The 21399-nt window shown below is 47.0% G+C and overlaps 1 protein-coding gene across 1 annotated transcript; it reads right to left on the bottom strand.

The window, feature by feature from the left end:
- Positions 1-2262: 2262 nt before the first annotated feature.
- Positions 2263-21321, bottom strand: LOC119452964 (vitamin D3 receptor). The gene is made up of 4 exons (XM_037714925.2): positions 15508-21321; positions 6189-7233; positions 4261-4417; positions 2263-2653 (listed from the first exon to the last, which is right to left on the bottom strand). Exons 2-4 carry the CDS (start codon positions 7229-7231, stop codon positions 2444-2446), a joined length of 1410 nt encoding a protein of 469 aa, XP_037570853.1. The 5' UTR covers positions 7232-7233; positions 15508-21321; the 3' UTR covers positions 2263-2443.
- Positions 21322-21399: the final 78 nt, after the last annotated feature.

The raw sequence follows: 21399 nt of genomic DNA, 5'->3' as shown, positions 1-21399 counted from the left end.
TAAGAGACCGTGCGGCCGAGCGACGAGCGCGGTTGTTGGCACAGTAGAAGTGCTCCCCCCCCCCCCCCCCCCCCCCGCTCCCTCCGGCGCTGGCTTCCCGCTTCGTTGCTTGCGCGTGGGGGATTGAGTGCGTGCGTCCCAGCACGCTTGCGCTCGGGCATACGGCGCGCGGTGAAGATTTTATCTATACGGAACCTCACGGCGACGGCGACGGCGACGGCGACGCCGACGGCAGAAATCCGGTTGAAGTGTCCATATAATTGCTATCGCAATAAAACGTCAGGCCTAATGTTAAGAGACAGGAAGAGAGCAGCGTGGATCAGAGAGCAGACGGGGATATCCGATATTCTAGTCGACATTAAGAGGAAAAAATGGAGCTGGGCAGGCCATGTAATGCGTAGGATGGATAACCGGTGGACCATAAGAGTTACAGAATGGATACGAAGAGAAGGGAAACGCAGTCGAGGACGGCAGAAAAATAGGTGGGGTGATGAAGTTAGGAAATTTGCAGGCGCAATTTGGAAATTGCAAGACAGGAGTAACTGGAGATCGCAGGGAGAGGCCTTCGTCCTGCAGTGGACATAAAATATATAGGCTGATAATGATGGTGATGACCGACACACTGTATTTCCACCACCGGAACCCGTCGTAATGAGGCGTGCATGCAGTCAGTTTCCTCCCTCACGTTTTCCACTGAACACGCTGTGCTATCGGCATGTAACCCAGTGACACAAAAGCAGTGACTCAAGCTGGAGTGAAAGATCGAGATCCATTGAATAGCGGCTCATACCGAGTAACACATACCCAGGGACTCTAGTTAGAGACACAGCCCGAGAGCCCTACAGCCCGACAGTCGGTCGGTCTGCTGAAAGCGCGTGAAGTTTTCAAACGAAGCTAATCACATTAAGAGAAAAGCAGGATCTTCAGTCAAAAACTAATTATGGATATAACACAAAGCATAAGCATATCGAATGTTTTAGCACTCTTTGGGAACCGTTCATACAATTTACGTTGTGTGTGTCCGCCTGACCGCGTCATGGAGGAAAGAAACAAAATAGGAGAGGCCCTGACGTCACGTTATTGAAGCCCAAAGTGCAGCCATGTTGGTGTGCCATCTCCCTTTCCACCTCCAATCAGCTCGCCGGAAGCAGAACTTGCATTGCTACTAGCCGCCGGATGTGTGTGCTGCTGACGAACGTCAGAACAAAGCGTACGAAACTTCTGCAACAGTTTTAGTGAGGCAGACGCGCTCCTGCGTTTTTCCGTGGCGCGTTGAAGAAGACGACGAAGACCCGCGCCGTGATTGCTTGAGCGTCTGATCCGAGCTGATCCGAGCTAGCCGGGGCTTCCCCTACGATTTCCTTCCTCCATGGCCCGTGACTAACCCCTTTAGCGCCAGCTTGGGTCACTTGGTAGTTCATGGTCTAATGAGTAAAGCATCAGGCTGCTTGTGCTGAGGCAAGACCACTCGATCAAAACCACTCGCTCAAATTTAGTTCTAGTAAATAAACATAAATACCCCAGAAAGTGGATGGGTAAGCGGCGCCGTGGTAGCTCAATTGCTAAGAGCATCGCGCGCGTAATGTGAAGACGTGGGTCCGTGCCCCACCTGCGGCCCGTTGTTTTTTCATCCACTTTCATTTCCATTTATTTATCATTTCTTTAAATCAATTAATAAGTACAAGTAATTTCCCCTGTGCTCTCCTTGGTGTCTATGTTGGCTTCTTATGATATGACTAACAAAAATCGGGCCCTCAGTTTCTTTTCCTTTCGATCGTTGATAGAGGAGTTTATAGCTAGGTTATCTGGCAGCATTGTCATAATGGCCGAGCGAATTTCACTGAACTCACCTTTAATGGACGAGACGCCAGAGAAGATTCAGATCAGAATGTTGGTTTGAACTATAGTTGGTGGGTCATATTTAATGAAATTTACTGCGCATTCTAGACGAGGACATTACATACGTCTTTTGATTAGTATGCGCAGTGCATCGCTGGGCATTGTTGCTTTGTTTTGGTTATTCATTTTGAAGCATGTTCACCACAATCGCGTGACTTGGCTGTGCAGAAAAAGGCAAATTCTCATTCTGAATAAAATCAGAAGTTGGAGCCCATTCTATGTCTTCGTCTAGATTCTGCCATAAATTTCTTTGAAAAGATTCAGTTTTTTTAATAGTTAGGCTTGCGCGGCTTTAGCAGATTCTTTTATCTTGAGCGATATGAGGCATTTTACTTTCATGTAGCGACACTGAGAGAACGTAAACAAATGCGTATCTTTTTTATGCGTTCGGTTTGACATGAGATGCTGATGGAGCGGCAGCTGGCGCCTCCGGTGTCAACAGGCAGCGCTACGAAGTTCGCGCTTTCCGGAGGGACATCGACTACTTATGTCTCTACACATTGATATGGATGATTTCGAATCCCCCATCTTCGTTCCGGGAGCGTCAGCTTTTGCGGGCCCCCGGTGCCGAACGGTCTGACGATCCCTGACTAGACGATTCCTCGGCTGATTCTTCCTCGGCCGACTCATCTCCGGCGGACTCGGTGGCGCTGAGCGGCTGCAGGTCTCCCGGAAACTTCCATCGCGGCCCCGAAAGGTGGCGGGACTCACTTGTAACTTCGCCAACTTGTGCCGGAACCTCTACGGTGCGCACCTGCATAAATATTATATGCTATGGTTAATCTCAGCACACACACGCCCACGCACACAGGCGCGCGCACACACATTGTGTTCCTGTTGTGGCTGTAAGGTTGTGAATGGAAAAGGAGGTTAACTGTTGTCTTCGTCTACTATCGATGACCCTTCCGAGGTAGCACTATGAGAGGTGTTGGTGGTGTCGCTGGGCTTGGGCTTGCATCCGTAGCCCTGGAGAGGTACTCTGTAAGTGTCCACCTTGTGGACATGTCTATTTCGTCTGTTGCTGAAGGCCTGATTGGCTGGGAGGGCCTGTCTCATTCTGACGTGTACCTCAGCCCAGCCAGTCAGAACTTCAACAGCAGACGAAAACATGTCCACTAGGTGGACACTTACATCATAACCCCCCTGCTGGAACCAGAAGCTACACCGGTGTAGCTGCTGGTTCCTGGAGGAAATCGATGAGCGACCGCCAGAGCTCCGTGGCGGCCGCCGGTGTAGTGGAGGAAAAGCAGCTCGTGGCAGTTTCGCCAACCCCAATACGCGTAAAACAAAAGGAGCACTTTTCCGAATAGCTTGCAATCCAAGCACAACAACGTTGCTTATACATTAAAGGTGAGAAATTTAAGCAAAACAAGGTGCACAAAAAAGGGAAAGATACATTTCAATACAATGCACAATTTTAGATAATAACACACAACTCGCATGCGAGAAAAAAAAAGAAAGGAACATCAGTATTAGATGGAAAACGAGACAGAATGTCAATTTCATTAACAATGAGGTCATTTATAACCTTGGTAGCCGACAGCGCAGCATTTGCGTTTTGAGGTTAGTGCGCGAATGTGGTACGTGCCAATACTCTGGATTTCTTGTACCGAATTTCTTATACTTCGTGTTGCTTCAAGTGACCCATACAGCTAACCTAGTTTACTCTCCTTTCCTTCTCATTTCTACACGCAAGTAAGTGTGTACGCCATTCCGGAATCATCAGGCCTTTCGCAATCTTGGTACTGTGACGGATAAATTTCATCGGGGCTGTGTCGAATGCACTTTACTAAAGCACGGCCGGCTCTGCTAGGCACTCGAGCGCAGCCGTGGCTACAGGCCGGTCCATTTGGAACGAATTCTCACAATGACACCTTGTTTTTAGATATTAGTTCCCGAACTTTGCGGAGGAATGCATTGGCGTTTGAGTTAGTTTCTTGTCAAAACGTTGTTTTATGCATTGAAGCAGAAAGGTAACTGGCAAGTAACTTGCAGCAAGTCGAACTCCGACGCGTCGTACGACGGATCGCACGCAACATCGCACCATCTGTCTCGCGCCTTAACGACCGTGTGGTCGCTCCAGGTCTAATTGGCAAATGACTTGCATAGTCGAAAGAAGTCACGCGTTTCCACTGTCATGACAGTCATACTAAATTGTGCGAAGTATTTTCACGTTAATATTATGCGGTCTCTTGTAGATTATCCATCTCTGCATTCGTCAAGCCGTGCCAGTAACTAAGCATATAGCGCTGACTAGCTGAAACTGGCACATGGCTTTGCAAGAAAGGCTTTCGGAGCACGCAGCATATGAAGCTGCAATACGACTTCCGAGCAAGAATTGGAAAGTCAGACGGCGCTCACCATGACGTTAGACAGATGCCTCTGCACGTCAGCCGCTTCCTTGGCGTCGAACAGTAAGTCCGAGTCGGCGTGCGCGTCCGCCAGCTCGCGCAGGTCGGGAAGCCGCATTAGAACCTTGGCGAACTCGATGGGCGCCATCTTCCGCCACGTCACGTACCTGCGAAGGCCCCGTAGACTACCGGTCATGCCCTGCTCCAGTGTACGTCAGAAAGTCTCGGTTTTGCGAGTGACAAGAGTGATTTCGGTGTCCTTTAAGGAAAATAGCACTCTAATTCCGCGTCAACAGTAACAGTAAAGTGCAACTGGCCAATTGTTCAACTTGTGGTACATTCGAACGGGTTCCTGCTGCGCTCCAACACGGTTTGCAACGATGCTAGAATGGAGTTTCAGATGCACTGATATGCCTCATCCGAACGCGCTAGCTTTTTTTTTTTTTTATTGCGATAGACTTGCCCTTAAGACATAATTCTTGATGTGTATATGTGTGCTGTGAGGCCTGTGTTGTGCATGAATTGAAGCCGTGTTTTGCGGAGTCTGTTATGCATCCAGTGGTCATAGCTGGTTATGACACTGTAGCGGAGGCCGGCTTGTATTAGCCGCTCTCAGAGAAAACGGAGTAACGACTTCATCAGGTTTGTGTCCAGTGGCGCACCGACGGGGGGGATTCGGGAGTTGTAACCCCCCCCCCGGAGGCCGACTTAAGGGTTTTGTTTAACCCCTTTTCTTTCCTTACGCATTTCATTGCTGCAACTAAGATGTAAGACGCGCAATCGTCTGCACACTCGCAAAAAGGGCATTTTTTGACAATTTACCATGAAGAAATCTAAAATTAAAGGTAAACATTCGGCAAGACAGCTGCCTGGTTGGGGACAACTGATCACTTGGAAGGAAAAGTCCAACAAAAAATTTATTTTAACGCCGACGTCTTAGAGCCCGACCGGATTCTTCTTCAGGGGTGAGATGGCGTGAGGCATAGCAGTGCCTATATGCGTTTTTGACGCTTTGACAGGCGCGCAGGCAATTTTCGTAGACCTTGAGAGTAAACGGGAGCAAGTGTTCCTGACGAACGACTGATGTTACCCGGCGTGTTCTAGATGTACCAGGATCACATGCCCCAGGAAGAAAGAATCCGCGAATCAATCATGATCATGTTTTTCAGCCACATAATAGTCATATATGTACACATTTTGATTCCTCTTTTTTCCGTATGCAATTTAATTATGGAACCACTTGCCCAGGACTACTGTTGCTTCGGATGATGTCTATGCTTTCGAACACGCTATGGACATGTAATACCACAAAAGTGTTGCATCTTTTTTATGTGCTGCCTGTTTTGTACTATTATGATTTGGTGTTTATTTTGCCGTACTGTTCGCATTTTCGCACTTGCTGTAATGGTCCCCAGTGGGATGTTAGCAGTAGTAAATAAATAAATAAATAATATAAATAAATAAATAAATAAATAAATAAATAATAATAATAAATAAATAAATTTAAGATAACTATTTAAATAGTTTCTTGCATATTTCGCGAAATTAGGTAGCCGTCCTTGCAGTTTAAACTACAATTACTTTTTTTCTGTCAGCAAAAGGCCAAAGTATGACAGTGCATGCTGGCTGAGAGAAGCTTAATACACACATTGTTTGCGAAATAGATTTCGAGCAGCGTATTAATAAAGCACGTCTCGTGCAGAAAGATCATTTCTTGCTGGACTAGATGGTTCATATTGTGCTGAAAAGATTCATAAGCGCGAAATGAAGACGATGACCTTTATAGAAACAAGTAGACAGGACAAACGACCGGAGTGTTTGTCTGCTCTTCAGTCTGCGACTTAATTTATCGCTCATAAATCTTTATCACTACAATCGTGTAGCAAGGCAAACGGGATCCTAATTATACTGAGAACCGCCATGTGCTCGTAGCGTTACCTGCGTAGCAGAGCGCAGTAACGCTCTTGCTGAAGGGAAAGGGTCTCCAGGTCTCTGATGCCCGCCCTGTCCGGGCACAACAGCGCTATCGCCGACAGCAGAAGCAGTGTCAGCGGGTCGGGCTTGAGCCTCCGCGTGGACACCAGGAACTTCCGGTGCAGCGCCCACAGTTCCACCGGAACCAAGCGTTCCACGTCGGAAGCGCGCACAGAAGGCACGGAAGTGGCCTCGTCACCGAAGTGAACTCTGGAGGGCCACCTGTCGCCGTCGTCATCGAAGTTCATCGCGCTGCGGAGGAAGCACAGTTCGAGCACGGCGGTCCTCAAGAGAATGTGTCTGTCCGACTCGCGAACCCTCGCGAAGGCGTCTAGTCCCTGCGCGAATCCGCTTATTTGGTGGACGAGTGTGAAGAACACGTCGAGAAGCTCTGTCCTGGACCTTTCCTCGCGGTGCAGGCTGCCAGCGAAGGGAGCGCCGGCGCAACCGGCCACGTAAGCGTGGACAAGTTCCTCGAGAAGTCCCACGTCTTCGGCAGACGGGGGCATCTCCAGGGGCCGCGGTGCCGGTGGTCGGCTGTCCCCTCCTTTGGCGAGCAGCCGCTGCTGCATTCTGGCCCGCCGTTCCTGCTCGGTCATCACCCAGCTGGCCTCCATTCCGATGGCGAGGCACTTGGCGAAACGGCAAGCCTGGCAGCTCTTGCGGGACGCCAGCGTGATGCGGCAGTTGCCACGGTTGGGGCATTGGAACTGGGCCTCGTTCTGCACCGAGCGCCGAAAGAAGGCCTTGCAGCTGTCGCACGAGATGCCGCCGAAGTGGTAGCTCTTGGCGCGGTCGCCGCACACGCCGCAGATCCGCGGCGGCCATGGCTTGTTGTGGCCCGGATCGGGGTTTCCGGAGCTGGTGGCAGGGGGCTCTCCCGGCTGGGAGGTGTGCGTATCGGCCCGGCGTGCGGTTGCTGCGGCGGTGGTCGTTGTGTCGCAGGCCCTTTGGCTTTGGCTGGGGTGTTGGTGCTGCTGCCGGCGGCTTTCCTGGGCGTCGCTCATATCTGCGCGCACACATAATGTACGATGCTGTGAGAAATTGAGAGGGGGTAGTTTCGCACAGTCCTCACTCGGCCACCATGGGGAGTAATGACATGCATCTTTCGGCCATTAACAAATTGGACCTCTTTACCATCAATCTGCATCGTCACGGTTTTGTTATCCGGGTAATTTATTTAGCCTTCCAACGCAACACAGGGACTATGAGAGACTACTGCAGCGTAAAGCGCAAATTTACAAACAGGACATGAAGGAGGCGACATGGCACATGGCCTGTATATATGGGGATGTCCCATTGATGTCCTCTCTGAATTTAGGCTGCACACTATACAGTAATCACGGACCAGCTAGCTTAGATGAAATTGTTGCTGCTACGAGCGACGGCACGGTTGACGGCTTCAGATTACTCTTGCTACTTGGTGTTTTCTAATGTGCACCCGCAGCTTGGTACATGAGTGTTATTGCATTTCGCCGCCATCGGATTGTGATCGCCACAAGCGTGGTCTTTGACTTGCATGTACGAACTATTGTACTTTTATGCTGCGCTGTGCACAATGCTATTATTATTAGTATTTTTTCGTGTTCTGACAAAACATTCGTGTACTGATGGTATAAATGGGCTTAATTTCAATGTGCTGAGTATAAGGCTGGACACGTGGCGGCAGGTATTTTGTGTAATTTGGGTGTGAGTAAAGCGTGGTGCCTGTTTTTAACTTGAAATGACAGTCTACATTTAAGTTACATTGCAACCTATTTCTTCCGTCATTCTTTCTTTCATTTTTACTTCGTTTGTGTGTGTGTCTTTTATAATCCTAACATATTTTATTATCGTGGAATAGACGACCCTTCGGTGACGCATTTTCCCTGGCTCACATTGTCTAATAAACAATGACATGAACTCTATGCGAGAACGCATATCCACCGTTGCCGCTTAGCTTAGGTGAGACCATTTAACAATGCTGAGTTGGAGATGCAGCAATCGCGGCACACTCCAGCAACTGCTTAACAAAACCACGGGGATGGCTTTACGCATTAATGATAACTGTCACGGGACAGTCAATAAACGGTTTAACGAAGCGGGAAGCGAACGTGTCTCAGTTAGTTTTAGCCATCACGTGATGAAGGGGCGCTTCCTTTTGGTAATGCGGGATACATCCGTGCGAATGGTTCGTTTGGGCATGCGCCCCCCCCCCCCCCCCTCCCCCCGCCATGGCGACAGGAAAACGAAGACATACGACAAAGTGGAAAGGTTCCGAAACAAACAGGGGATCATTTCTTTCCTCCTTTGCATTCGTTATGCGCACCGCACATATCTGTTTCTGCGCCGAGCAGCTGGAGACCTTGAATCTCGTAGGCAGTGCACGTAGTCATCACACTGCTGCATCCGCTCTCGGCGAGCCTATGAGCGGCAGAGAAAAAAAAAGAAGCTGTAGCACAGTTTGCCGCATGTTTTCGCTGTACTCCTCATTTAACGTGCCTTTACTACAACATCACTTAATGAAAGGCGAGATGTTTAACTTAATCGCTCCGCGGTTCATGGGCGGAATCAACAGGCTTTTTCAGCACCCGCTGGCAGCAACCTGTACAGTCTGCGTTTATGTGTTCGCCACTGCACATCTAGACTCGGAAAACAGTCGAATCAACTCGGCTTTCGCTTGCGCATTTCTTTCCACAAATGCCGAAGACGCAGCACACGTTATCGCTTCTAGTTGTCGTCGTCATCTGTGGATAACTTTGTAAAAAGCAATTTAGAAAATAAACTTGAAAATGGGACCCGCCTGAAACAGCGCCGTCATTCTAAGACATTTAAAAATTTATTTGGAGATTACGATCTTCAGCTTCGAAGGACAGTTTTATGTGCAGCGTTTCGCAAGTTGTATCGGTTCGTGGTTGGCACCTGTTCTGGGTAGAATACTCTTTAATTTGACATACGCATTCATAACATGTTTTCAAGCGCGAAGCTTCAGCCATGATGAGATGCGTGGATCACTATCTATAGTTATACTGATAACATCACCGAGGACGAAACTAGACGAGGTTGCCCATTTGTTCAACGGAAAGGCCAAAATGCAGTCTTGAAACGCCAGAATGAAATAGTTGATTTTTAATTGACATGACTAGCGTTACATGTCTACAGTCAATCCTAGAATTACAAAGAACATCCTTGCTCTATGCGAGTGCGCACTCGAAGCTAGTTAAGCGGCACCATTAAGGAATAAACTGCATTAAATAAACGATTTACAATTTAAAATAAATAGTTAGGATTTACGAAGAAACTGTAATAATTGAGAGGATGAACTGTAGAAACAACCTAGATGGGCATTGTCTGGTCAGGTTGTTCATACTGAGGCTGCTTTTGAATGAGGCAAAATTTCTTAATAAGTTCCACTATTAAGTGGAGGGGGTTGTACTAGAGGCATACTTTACCGAGCAGACACAGTACACGTACGTAAGCGTAGCTACCGTAGCCGTCATGGATAAGTGTTTACCTTTTTGCGAGAGTAAACATGGCTGACGACTTTATTATTATTATTATTATTATTATTATTATTATTATTATTATTATTATTATTATTATTATTATTATTATTATTATTATTATTATTATTATTATTATTTGGTTTGTACACATATACACACAAGGACACGAAGAAAATAGGGAGGAAGCAAGCTGACAACTGCCACCAAGAGGGGCACAACGCCTGCCTACTCTTTTAGGAGGAGGAAATAGAGGAAATGGAAAATAGGAGGGAAGAAAAGGGGAAATAAAGAAATGACGGAAACACAGACAGAACAAAACAAAAACACAAATAATGACTATAAGCATGAGGTCAAGGCAGTATCTTTGAAAAATGTTAGCCGGGCTCGATGGGCCTGGTCACGTCGAGCAGCGCACCCCCTTGGAAACAGGCAATCGTCAAGGGTCGCACATTGTAGTCCAATAAGTCTATATTCCTTAATTAGCAATGCGCGCTGCGCAACGAATGCGGGACATTCTAAAACTAGATGTTCCAATGTCTTACAGGAGCCACAAAACGTACATGACGGGCTGTCCACACGTCCTTGTCGGTATAGGCGTTCACGCACTAATACAGATCCAAACCTTAACTTATACGACAGTGCTCTAGCACGACGGGGCAAGCCTTCGACCACGAACACGGGTAGGGAACGATCCGTTTGCAACACGCCGGTCTGGATGCTGCTTTAGGAGGTGTCGGCGTATCAGAAGACGAGCGTTTTCAAACATACAGGAAATGTCAGGGCAGTCACATTCGGGGTGGGCACAACTTGAAGCGAGGCAATCAGCCTCTTCATTTCCAGCGCTGCACGTTACGTAGATAACTGCACATTTATCAGACAGCAGTTGCTCTTAAATGAAGCCACAATTGGAAACAGATCACCGCGTGCGGTGGCGCAAATGGCGAGTACAGCAGAAGAGTGCATTGCCTGGTTAGGCTCATACTTAACTTAAAGCGCAAAAAAAAAAAAAAAAAAAAAAACGGGGACACAAGAAAGGAAGACAAGACAGGACGAGCGCTAGGTTGCTGGTTAGGTTGTTGGTTAGGTTCGTACTGAAAGCGTGTGTGGATATGTTTACGGTTTCCACGAGGAAGCTGTTTCGAGTGTTCTTTGTATGTTAAGGTATTTTTTATGTTAATTCTCCGAGTATTATTTTCTGGGTGGAACACGAGAACTGATGCGCAAAGTTGTCTGCAGTGTAGTTTTACCTATTCCAATGCAGGCATACTGTAACATACAGGGGAGGCCAGGGATAAGACATGCTTACTCGGGCAAAAAAATAAATGACTATAGAGGAAGTTCCGCCTTGTTCGTTAAGCAACGCACCCGTACGTTGTCTGTTAAAATCCTTCTAGAATTTTTTTTTCTCTTTTTTTCACTTAAAAAATGTTTCTTAAGGGAGAAAAATAGATCATTCATTTCTACATTGTTAGGAAGAGATTCATGTCCGAGGTGTGCTTAGAACGCCCACCAATGAAGAGGTTGTATTAATTTCTTATCGTAGGTTGCCATGCTATTTGACCTTGTTATGCTAACCTCCGCTTCCTATATATGCTGATACCGTATTTCAGGATTTCATTGTGGTCTGGATACGTCGCCCGCAAGTCTGTATTTCTGAGAATACATGTCAATATTTGTAGATGTTCACAAAGAACAAGACTGTGTACCTGAGTTGTTGTCCAAATCGAAGCCCCTGACAACGCTTTGTTCTAAGACAACAGCTCCAGTGTAGTCGGACAGACACCGTTTTTCTTTTTCGCATATAATCTGACTTATCTCTTCTCTTAAATCTCTGTATGCGTGAATACGCAGGCCGCTGCGGCTAGTGAGCGAAGCGAAATTAGCTGGGAGCATATTTAAACGGCAGCGCAAAACACGTAGGCAACACAGATAAGAAAGATGTGTGGCGCAAAATAAGTGACATGAAACGCAAGAGGGACAGGATACGTTCCTATTGCCACTACTACGTGACACTGTCCTCTCCCTCTTGTGTTTCCTGTCACTTACTTTGAAATCCAGGGTTTGACGGAAGCCTGTCTCGTCTGGAAAATTCATGGCGGGAAATATGAAGCGCCGACCAATCGTTGAAAAGAAAAGGCATTTCGGCCCCGCTACGGGAGCCTTGTTCGCAATAAAGGGAATTTGAAGTGAAGGTTGGTTATATACGCTTCTTGGTGTGACGTAAGCATCGGGTGTATACCGGGGGCAGATTGCATGAGTTGCGATTATACGTGTGTGTCGGCGTTGGATATGAAGGGATTCCAGGTAAAGCCTGGCCGTTTTGTTCTTTTCTTTTCCAATTATCTGCGCATTATCCCAGTCGATGTTATGGTCCATGGTCACTGCGTGCACAGCCAGCGCGTTTGTTTCCACGTGCTTGTTGTTGACATTATAGTTGTGCTGTTTTAATCTTTTTCCGAAATCGCCCGTTTCACCAATGTACACGTGTTCACAACCGGTGAAAGGAATCCTTCTCTTTCGCGAGCTTGTATTTCGCCTTCACCATTGCGTGTGTGCGCTTGCACGTAGGATGATTGCTTCTCCATGATTAAGGAAACGGCTTTGGGCTCCTTTCTTGTGCATCTCAATAGCATAGAACCGGCCTTACAGTTCACGACAGAGGAAGAAGCCGACGGCCGTCTGCCTTTTCTAGACACCCAAGTAAAACTCGACGGTAACAGAATGTCGGTCAGTGTATTCAGAAAGGGCACGCACACCGGCATGTACCTCAACTTCAGCTTCGTGCACTCAGCCTATCACAAGAAGTCGGTGGTGCCTCACTTGTACACCATGCAGAAAAACTATGCTCAACCCCGGAGGACCGAGCGGCTGATCTGGCTACTACTCGCCGTGACCTGTCGTCTTCGGGCTACCCCAGTTCGTTTATCCAAACTGTCGAAAATCACTTAGCTCATCCAGCGACACAACGGACTCATCGACATGAGAAAAAGAAAAGGATTGCAATACCATACCTCCCCGGCGTAAGCGAAAGCCTGTCCCGAATCTTTCGGTCATACCAAGTCGACGTCACACATGCAAGCTCAGACACGCAATGGTGACAGCGAGAGAGAAGGTCCAGAGGGGCGTGTACAGGATTCCTTGCTCTAGTTGCGAACACGGGTACATCGGTGAAAGGGGCGATTTCAGAAAGAAGATTAAAACAGCACAACCATGATGCCACCAACAAGCACGTGGCAACAAACGCGCTGGCTGAGCACGCAGTGACCATGGCCCATGGCATCGACTGGGATAATGCGAAGATAATTTGAAAAGAAAAGAACAAGATGGCAAGGCTTTACCTGGAATTCATTCACATCCAAACGACAACACGCACGCATAGTCGCAACTCAGGCAATCTGCCCCCGATATACACCCGATGCTTACGTCACATCAAGAAGCGTGTATAACCAACCTTCACTTCAAATTGCCTTCATTGTGAACAAGGCTCCCGTAGTGGGGCCTAAACGTCTTTTCTTTTTAGCGATTGGTCGGCGCTTGATGTTCCCCGCCATGTCACTTACTTTGCTCCACAAATCTTTCGTTAAAGCTAAGCATCAACTTGCCCAGCCGCATGCTCTGTTAAAGCACAAAGACGAGGGACCACGAAACTGTGAGTACATTAAGTATACACTACTCGGCTTTCCACTGCGAGAATCTAGCTTTACCTGACAAGGTTCTGAGCTTGTTCTGAAGGAGCCTATATATATATATATATATATATATATATATATATATAGGAAAGTCAGAAGCACAACTTCGCGGTTATCTTAGGTTTAATATTTTCCCAACAGTTTCGGTCGGTGGACCGACCTTCTTCAAGGTCGGTCCACCGACCGAAACTGTTGGGAAAATATTAAACCTAAGATAACCGCGAAGTTGTGCTTCTGACTTTCCTAAATACGCTTGGCCCATTGAAAAATCCAGTTACTACTATATATATATATATATATATATATATATATATGAATTGTGATTACAGCTTACAAACTTGCTGTCTCAGCTCGCCATGTAATCCGGTGGCCATGAATGTCTTTTTTTTTTTTTTTTTTCATCGACAAGAAGCGTGGACGCCAAAAGCCGCACTGCTCTAGTCGTGCTCACCAGGATAACTGAAAATGCAATGCCACGCTACAGTACGTGACTCTTTAAACAAGTACATGTAATTTTTCTTCTGTATCGTCTTTTCTCTGAGCATTGCTGCTCCTTTGTGTAACGCCTTTGGCCCTTGAAGTTAGGTATGGTGTGCGGAAAGTAAGCGTCTATATTCAATTTTAATAACTTGCAAACTCGATTTCAACGAAACTAATTTGATTTTGCAGAGCGCACTGTAAAGTGAGTCGGTGTAGCTATATTAATTTAACGAAAGACAAACAGGGTGCAGAAAAGGGCGTCGCTTTGCTTAGCACTCTTTTTATTTGCCGCATTTTGTTTCCTTTTGGTGTCGTCGTGCTTGTGTTAAATTATTTTGCACTTGGATTGCAGAACGAAGTGGACTTAACCGTTTGAGTTGACCCACTATAGTGCAAGATTTTTACTTTCACAAACACTGAGCATACAATTTTGAACGGACGGACTGAGCTGGAACATCCTAAATTGTTTATTAGTGTGTCCTCAAAACAGCGCGCTTGTCTTCTAAGTTGGAGTACAAGAAATAAAAACAGAAGACAAAAAAGAACGAGAACAAAATACACATAACGCAGAGTAACTGCGAATACTACTTTTAATAACAAATGTGTCATACAGGGTGTTTTTTTTTTTAGCTGCACCAATTTTTTTAAATTAGAAAAATATAAATCTTGGTCACGTTATCTTTACCATTCGAGTGTACGGATTGGCGGCCTCTAGATATAGAGAAATTTCCGCACTTACGTGCGTAATGAGCGAAGTTACGATAATTAACTTTCTAATTATCTACAATAGGTGGCTACAGCAAATGAATACTTTAGGGCCCGCCCTTCACAATACCTATCCAAACGATAAAATTTTGAAGAGTGGAGTTCATGTGGGAGCTACGCGAACAATTAGTTCCCCTTGGCAGGCTCCTTGAAACCGAAACAAAGAGCGTCTGTGTCGTCGATGTCTCTACCCCCCCCCCCCCCCTCCCGCCTTTCGTCAAGTCTCCGAGGTCACCGCCGGTTCAGCCCCGCGAGCAGCTTGCGTTACCTCCTTGCTGTCAAGTTTGGTGCTTTCTAGCGTCACGTGTTAACGTGTGGTACAATCATAACTTACATCGCAACTATTTGCACGTCTACTACCTCCGTGAAAATAAGCGAAACGCAGTCTGTTGAAGGTAATTGGCATTATCGTGAAGCGCGCTGCTGAGAGTTGTGGCGGTAGCGGTAGAAAGAACTTCACATTTCATCTTCAAATTTGGGTTTCCTACGTGGTTTCAGTATTCGAGGTCAAGTTGTGTTGCTTTCATAGCATCACGTGTTAACATGTGGTGTAATCATAACTTACATCGAAACGGTTTGCACGTCTACTACCACCGTGAGAATAAGTGAAAACCAGTCTGTTGAAGGTGACAGAGCGAGAGCGAGAGAGGAAAGGCAGGGAGGTGAACCAGAGGCGAGTTTACTGGGGTGGGGGATACAATCGTTAGAAACAGGGCAAAGAGAGAGAGAGAGAGAGAGAGAGAGAGAGAGAGCGATAGAAAAGTAATTGGCATTCTTGTGAAGGCCATCTGTAGTATGAAGCTTTGAGGCATAAAAATACGAGATCATTGAGCAGCAATCAGTGCGATTCATAAACTAACTTACCCGTGGGTCACATCTTTACGGTGCTCCTGGGCCGGCGAAACAGGTTGTATCGGAGTCGACTACGCAGCGGCTATCCAGCATGGCGGTGGCACAGCTTGTTAAGCACCGAAGTGGACCGGAATCGCAAACTGCACAGCAAGATCACTTCTGGCCGTCCTCTTCTGTGAAAAGCTTCACGTTTCAAAAAATAAGGGTCAGGAATGCGCAATGGGTGAAGACGTCGCAAATCGCGTTTGCGCTCCACTTCCATTGTTCACGTTCTTTCGTCACCATTGTATCGTTTCGAGATACATCAGAATGAGATCATACGTGGTATCACTCTCGGCGATGCAAGTTTCTGAAATCACAACAGAAGAACGCCGGGAACAAAGCCGCCCGCTGTTAGGCCACTAACAGTGAACGCGATTTTCGAGCATGCAACAGGGTCCCTCGGCTTGCGCTACACACTCTAACAGGTGACAGAATTGCGAGTATTGTGGCAGTATTGCAGGTGACAGTATCTCAACGATGTTGAGATCACCATGACATGGTCGACGAATACGGCCTTCGAGTATTGCCGTCTTGAATGTACTAGAAGTGTACACTGTGCCTTCTTATGTGGAACCTGTGCGGTGAAAGCACGAAATTAAGCGCAATTTCACTGAAACCATGCTTTGGCTACACAGATGAGAGTGCGCGCGTTGTTACACGAACGTAGTCACCAGCGCTCACGATAGCCTTATCCGCTAAACCGTCATTATCAAGACTTGAAAGGAAAGCCACTCGCTTAATTTGCGTGCTTCTGTTTTTTTTTTTTTTATCTATAAACCCCTTCTGTGCAATGCTGGGCCTGTACTATGCTTAAGAAGAGCTCAATGCTTCAGGGTTGCTTGGCATGCACCCACGATCTGATCAGCACAAGTCCGTCAAAATATACAAATGGCATCGATCAGGCTCAGCCAAAAACCGATACAGTTATATGGATTAACGGTCACTCGACAGTTCCAGGAACACGCGTGCACCAGACGAACTTCGAGCGTCAAGAAAAAAAGAAAGGATGATTTCAGGAAACGTTGCTCGGAGCACTCGCATCGAAAGTGACGGGCAGTGAAGTTTTGACAAGCAATAAGACTGTTTTCTCTCCGTTTCCCACACGCCTTCTCGTGTCGGGCGCCGTACGAGTTAGTCTGGTTGGTTAGGAGCGACTTGCAGCCTTCGGCGAGCTGCCCTCGAAAAGACAAGCGAGCCGCCGTTGCAACGAGCAAGGACGCGTCCACTAGAAGGCCTCGGCTCGCGAGCCAGTTAGAGATCAAGGTGACGCAGTCTCGCCGTTCGTCACTTGGAAAGGAACATAAAATAAAAACTTGTGATGTAAGTGCGATTTAGCTCAAAAATGCCGTCTTTATTTATTGTTAAGTTGAGAGGAAGAGCGACTGTTGCAGAGAGGTTCAGAACTTCAGAAAGATGAAAAAATGCAGGTGAGCGCGTGACCGGGTGGAGAGGTCCAGTCCGACTTCATTTTGCTTGCTCTTGACGACGAAGACCTAGCTGATAAACTGCCCGCGAAACGAGCTAAAACGGAGAAATGTCGCAACTTATCTTGGAAGCAAATCTTCCATCATATTACGGTACTCGCTAAACCCTCCCAAGAGAAAGAATATAGTTCAGTGAGTTCTGTGTATGCAGATTTTGTCAATACTTAAAAAATACGTAAGTTACGCCAAACCATGCTTAGTATGGTACCACATGCTAAGGGTGCGAATAAAACGTGACGGATGCTAGAGATTTCTAGATTTTCTTATGCTCAACGTTCATGGAAAAAAAAAGCCATGGAGGAGAGGCGGGAGCGAAAGACGTCTAGTTCTTGATTTGAGCCGAGATATCTAGCACCTCGCGACATAATGCACACCAGCTCATACAAAATGACGACAAGCTGTCAAACTGCTAAACATAATCACTCCGTGGATTTGGTGCCAGTAATAACTTGCAATCCATGAGATTCGGATGTGAATCCTACACGTTTAGCGGGAAAACGAAATAGTCGATTCTCACGCAGAATGATTCAGCTTATCGAAACAGCACATCTGGACCGAGTCCCACGATTGGCGAGCTCGAGTTTGCCTTGTTTCGATAACGATTCAGCAGCCGAGCATATTAAGTCTAGGTAAATTGGTTGATGTAAAGCAAATGTTTTGTTTAAGACCTTAAGAACCCCAAATATTTTGTCGGAGAATGTTTGGAGCGAAGCACGATAAAAAAGTGCATCGGCTATACCGAGCGTACTTGGGCTGTATTTTTAACTGATTAAGTAGTTGCACTCACTACGTTGCTTACTCTACAATGTGAGCGGCATGGTAAATATGACACAAGCTCTCGCTTTAGGAAAGTTCAGCGTTGTACGCACATGTATCTGCCTAGCGCTTTTAATCGAAAGTCCAGAAATAAGCACACGCTTCCCATGAAAGAGCAGAAGCAAAGGCTGGGAGGAATTACGACTAAGCGAAGCCAATCACTGCAGGGATCTAATTGATCACAAAGTTATAATTTTAATTATAATTCTTGCAGTTTACTAAGAAAACCCGTGAAAAGCCTTTTGGGCACTCGTCGTCGTTATTATAAGTGAGAAGTGTTTTGTACTGGGTTCGTTAACTAACATCGCTACGCTGTAACTGACAAGCCTTCATATCACTTTGTTTTTCATCACGAAGTAGGTTTTATAACTTCAGGCGGGAATAGCAGAAAAAGCTTGTTGGTTTTTTTCGAGTGCGCAAAGTATTAGTATAATATCGTCAAAGCAGAGTGCGGCGAGTTTCTGGTCTGTCTATAGGCTTTCCTTCATTCCGCCGTCCGTAAATGTAGTCGCAACAAGTCGATAGAGCAAAATTATGCTGCACTTAACGGACGGCCGTATCACAGAACCGTTCATTGAACCATCCGCACCGCAACGATCACGCAATTTGGTGTCTCACAGACCTGCCACGCACAAGAAAACCTGTTATTCTCTCTAAATAACTCACGACAAGTGCAGCGGTGTATGTGGCAACGGTGTGCTTATGTTGATCGCACAACCACGAAAACAGGCCTCTTAGTTGCTTGAGATGACGAGAGAAGGTTGACTGGTGTCTGGCGGGGCACACTCTGAACGTGTGCTTTGACACACTTCGCGTGATCACAGCTCTGCCACAGTTCTTCACTGTCTCTTTATTTCAGAACCTCCTTACCTTGTATTTATATTTTTCCAATTCTACGGTTCTGGTAACTTTACGATTTTCGCCTGCCTTAATTCACCTAATTATATCATCGCAATTAAATAGGATTGTAACTGGTTAAGTCCCACAGGAGAAGTGGATGTACTCTCCCAAAATTTGTCTTGCCGGACGTGTCAAGATGGAAGAGCTCTCACATATTCAGCAGATGGTTTCATTATTTGTGAGATTCATACCGTTGGATGGTCGTTTTTGTGTATGCGAAAAAAACTCAACGACGCAATTCGGGCGCATTCAGTGGAACACAAGTTGTACTTGAGCAGGAGTAATTCTGAAGCAACAGCGCATATATGATCTATCTTAGAAACGGCGAATAAGTTGAGGAATTTGGTAATATATAATGTTTAAAAAAGAGCAATTCAGGTATAGTGAACGGAATAACGCAGCGTATCAAAATTAATTTTTTTTGAAGCGCAAGTAGATGTCAGGATTGTAGCTTGTATTTTGATTTATGTTGGCTGCCAATACATACTTTAATGAAATAATTTAAAATAAGATGGTTCTGAAAATAACTTACTCTAAGGAACATTGGCTAAGAACGTTAAAAATCGGGACATGTATAAAAAATACAGCCAGACTTGCGGGGGAGAAACACTGCTAATATGGTTGAAACGTGCGAAAGCTATGCTATAGGCTAAGAAAATAATTCCTCTTTGAAAATAGAAAAATCACGGCTACGGGACTGGCGGAAATTTATCACAGATTAATCGGAGGGGGCTTCAGTACGTGAGTCTATCGTCATAACATAACGCCCCTCTGTAAAAGCTGGAAGGTCAGGTCATCGACTATTTACTGATACGCCGCAATTCGTAGTCGTGTAATTCTCACGCTTCAACCGAGTGAAGCAGCGACCTGCACTCAAACACACGGGCGGGCAACACAGAACTGAGATCAGAAGGCACGACGCATTCGCCACACGGTTTCGAGTCGTCTGTTGGTGAGCGATGTTGAAATCGTGCTAATGCAGATCGTACGAGGTATCGCGCAAGCACAGCTACGGGAACCGGTAAAAATCGAAGTGCTACTCAGTACTTTAGATCCGTTATCGCTCTGCAGTCAGAGGGACAAAGGCTTCACCATCAATGCTTCGGCGCTTCCTTTCGCGACGGCCTAAGTTGTGTGACTAAGTTGCAGCCACAGCAAGATGGCGGACGTCCCTGCGTCGCATTTAAGCTATTGGCAGCGAATCAACGAGAATGCAGCGCTCACAAGAGCGTGGGACGAGAAGCACATATGAGTCCGAAAATGGACAGGAAGTCCCGTGAGGAACTACTGGGCGGCTCACGGCACTGTGTTGCATTCTGTGCTGAATGGGGCAAGCATGATGCGCAGTCATCTGGCAGAGCTGGGGCGATACAGTCTGGACGTCCTCGAGACGCGAGAGACGCCGACCCTGAGCTGCCTTGGAGACCGGTTGGCAATCATGGGCTACCGGTCGACGTCAGAAGCCTACGTCGGAAGTTGTCGGCGACGGGGCACAGTTCCGCCGCCGGTCACTGCCACTTACATGGTCCGCGGACGGTCCGATGAGAACACCCAACTTTAGAGCAGCCCATAATGACAATTAAGGCGAAGAGACGCTGGATGGTTAGAGACATAGCAGGCCGTAGCTGCATATCACGGTGAGTGGTTCAAGTAACTGCGGCTGGCACGCACATTCGATGAGAAGCGGCGCACAATGGCACTGGTGACAGGACAAATGCACAGGTCGAACAAAATGCCTTTGGTTTCGGTGGCCAGAGGTGCTTTTCGCGAAACGGGACACCGATTCTCAGGCGAGGCCCACACGCAAGGTTTTTCAGCGCTGAAATGAAGCTCTTGTTGGAATCTAGAATTGCGACCTTGGGTGTGGTTCTTGATCTGTGATCAGGCGAATCCACAAGCTTGTCTAGAAGATGTCAGATCGTAACAATGTATACACATGCTGTATGTGTATAAATGTCATCTCGCAACATGTTTAAGCCAAATGAAGGGTCCAGTGGATCCTTGCACTTATCACCGCTGAAATTCTCGGGCTGCAGCAACACAAGCGCAGTCAAAGCACAGCACACATCATGCACAGGGTGTGGTAATCCATGTCCTCTTCGAAGACCTTCTCCACTCTGATACCCACAGTCAGGATTTTCTATAGGAATGAAGCAGCTGGTAGATCATCACAAGGCTGTCACGGCTGGCTATCTTTTTCTTCCTCGCTTTCTCTCGTCACGCTTGCGGTATTGAAGCTGGAGTCAAATCAGTGTCTTGCACAGACAGCATTCCCGAGGGCCTTTTTAAGTTCAGCGTAGCGCAGGTCCCGAGGACACCTCTCAGTTCTGGATCAGTCCAAAGTGGGGCACCGGTGGCAGTTTCTCGAGCGGGAGCCGGATGAGCGTTGCGCAGTGGACGTCGCTGCGTCTCGCGTGGACAGCTGGCGAAGACACTTGCCCACTCCTGGATCAGATCCTCGAGCAGAGCACCGGGAGCAGCAGCGACGGCTGGGCAGCGTCGCTCGCACGCTTCTCGCGGAGAGTGGCCTTGCGCAACCGACGCAACCGAAGCGGCGCGAAGTCGCCCCGGCGTCGGTTTGGCGACGACGGCCAAGGCTGCGTGCGCCTCTCGCTGGGCGCGGGAAAAACCCGTTCCTCGCTTTGCGCTTTGGCGGACCTGC

Source organism: Dermacentor silvarum, chromosome 5, assembly GCF_013339745.2.
Source record: "Dermacentor silvarum isolate Dsil-2018 chromosome 5, BIME_Dsil_1.4, whole genome shotgun sequence".
NCBI classification, from domain to species: Eukaryota; Metazoa; Arthropoda; class Arachnida; order Ixodida; family Ixodidae; genus Dermacentor; species Dermacentor silvarum.
The sequence above is the reverse complement of the archived record's forward strand: the minus strand, read 5'-3'. Positions and strand labels throughout refer to the sequence as shown.

Excerpts from the sequence above, each read along its gene's own strand:
- LOC119452964 (XM_037714925.2), bottom strand. The coding sequence starts at position 7,231 with ATGAGCGACGCCCAGGAAAGCCGCCGGCAGCAGCACCAACACCCCAGC. Across the intron at positions 4,418-6,188 it reads TACTGCGCTCTGCTACGCAG|GTACGTGACGTGGCGGAAGA; the intron begins GTAACGCTACGA and ends GGGCCTTCGCAG. Across the intron at positions 2,654-4,260 it reads GGCATCTGTCTAACGTCATG|GTGCGCACCGTAGAGGTTCC; the intron begins GTGAGCGCCGTC and ends ATATTTATGCAG.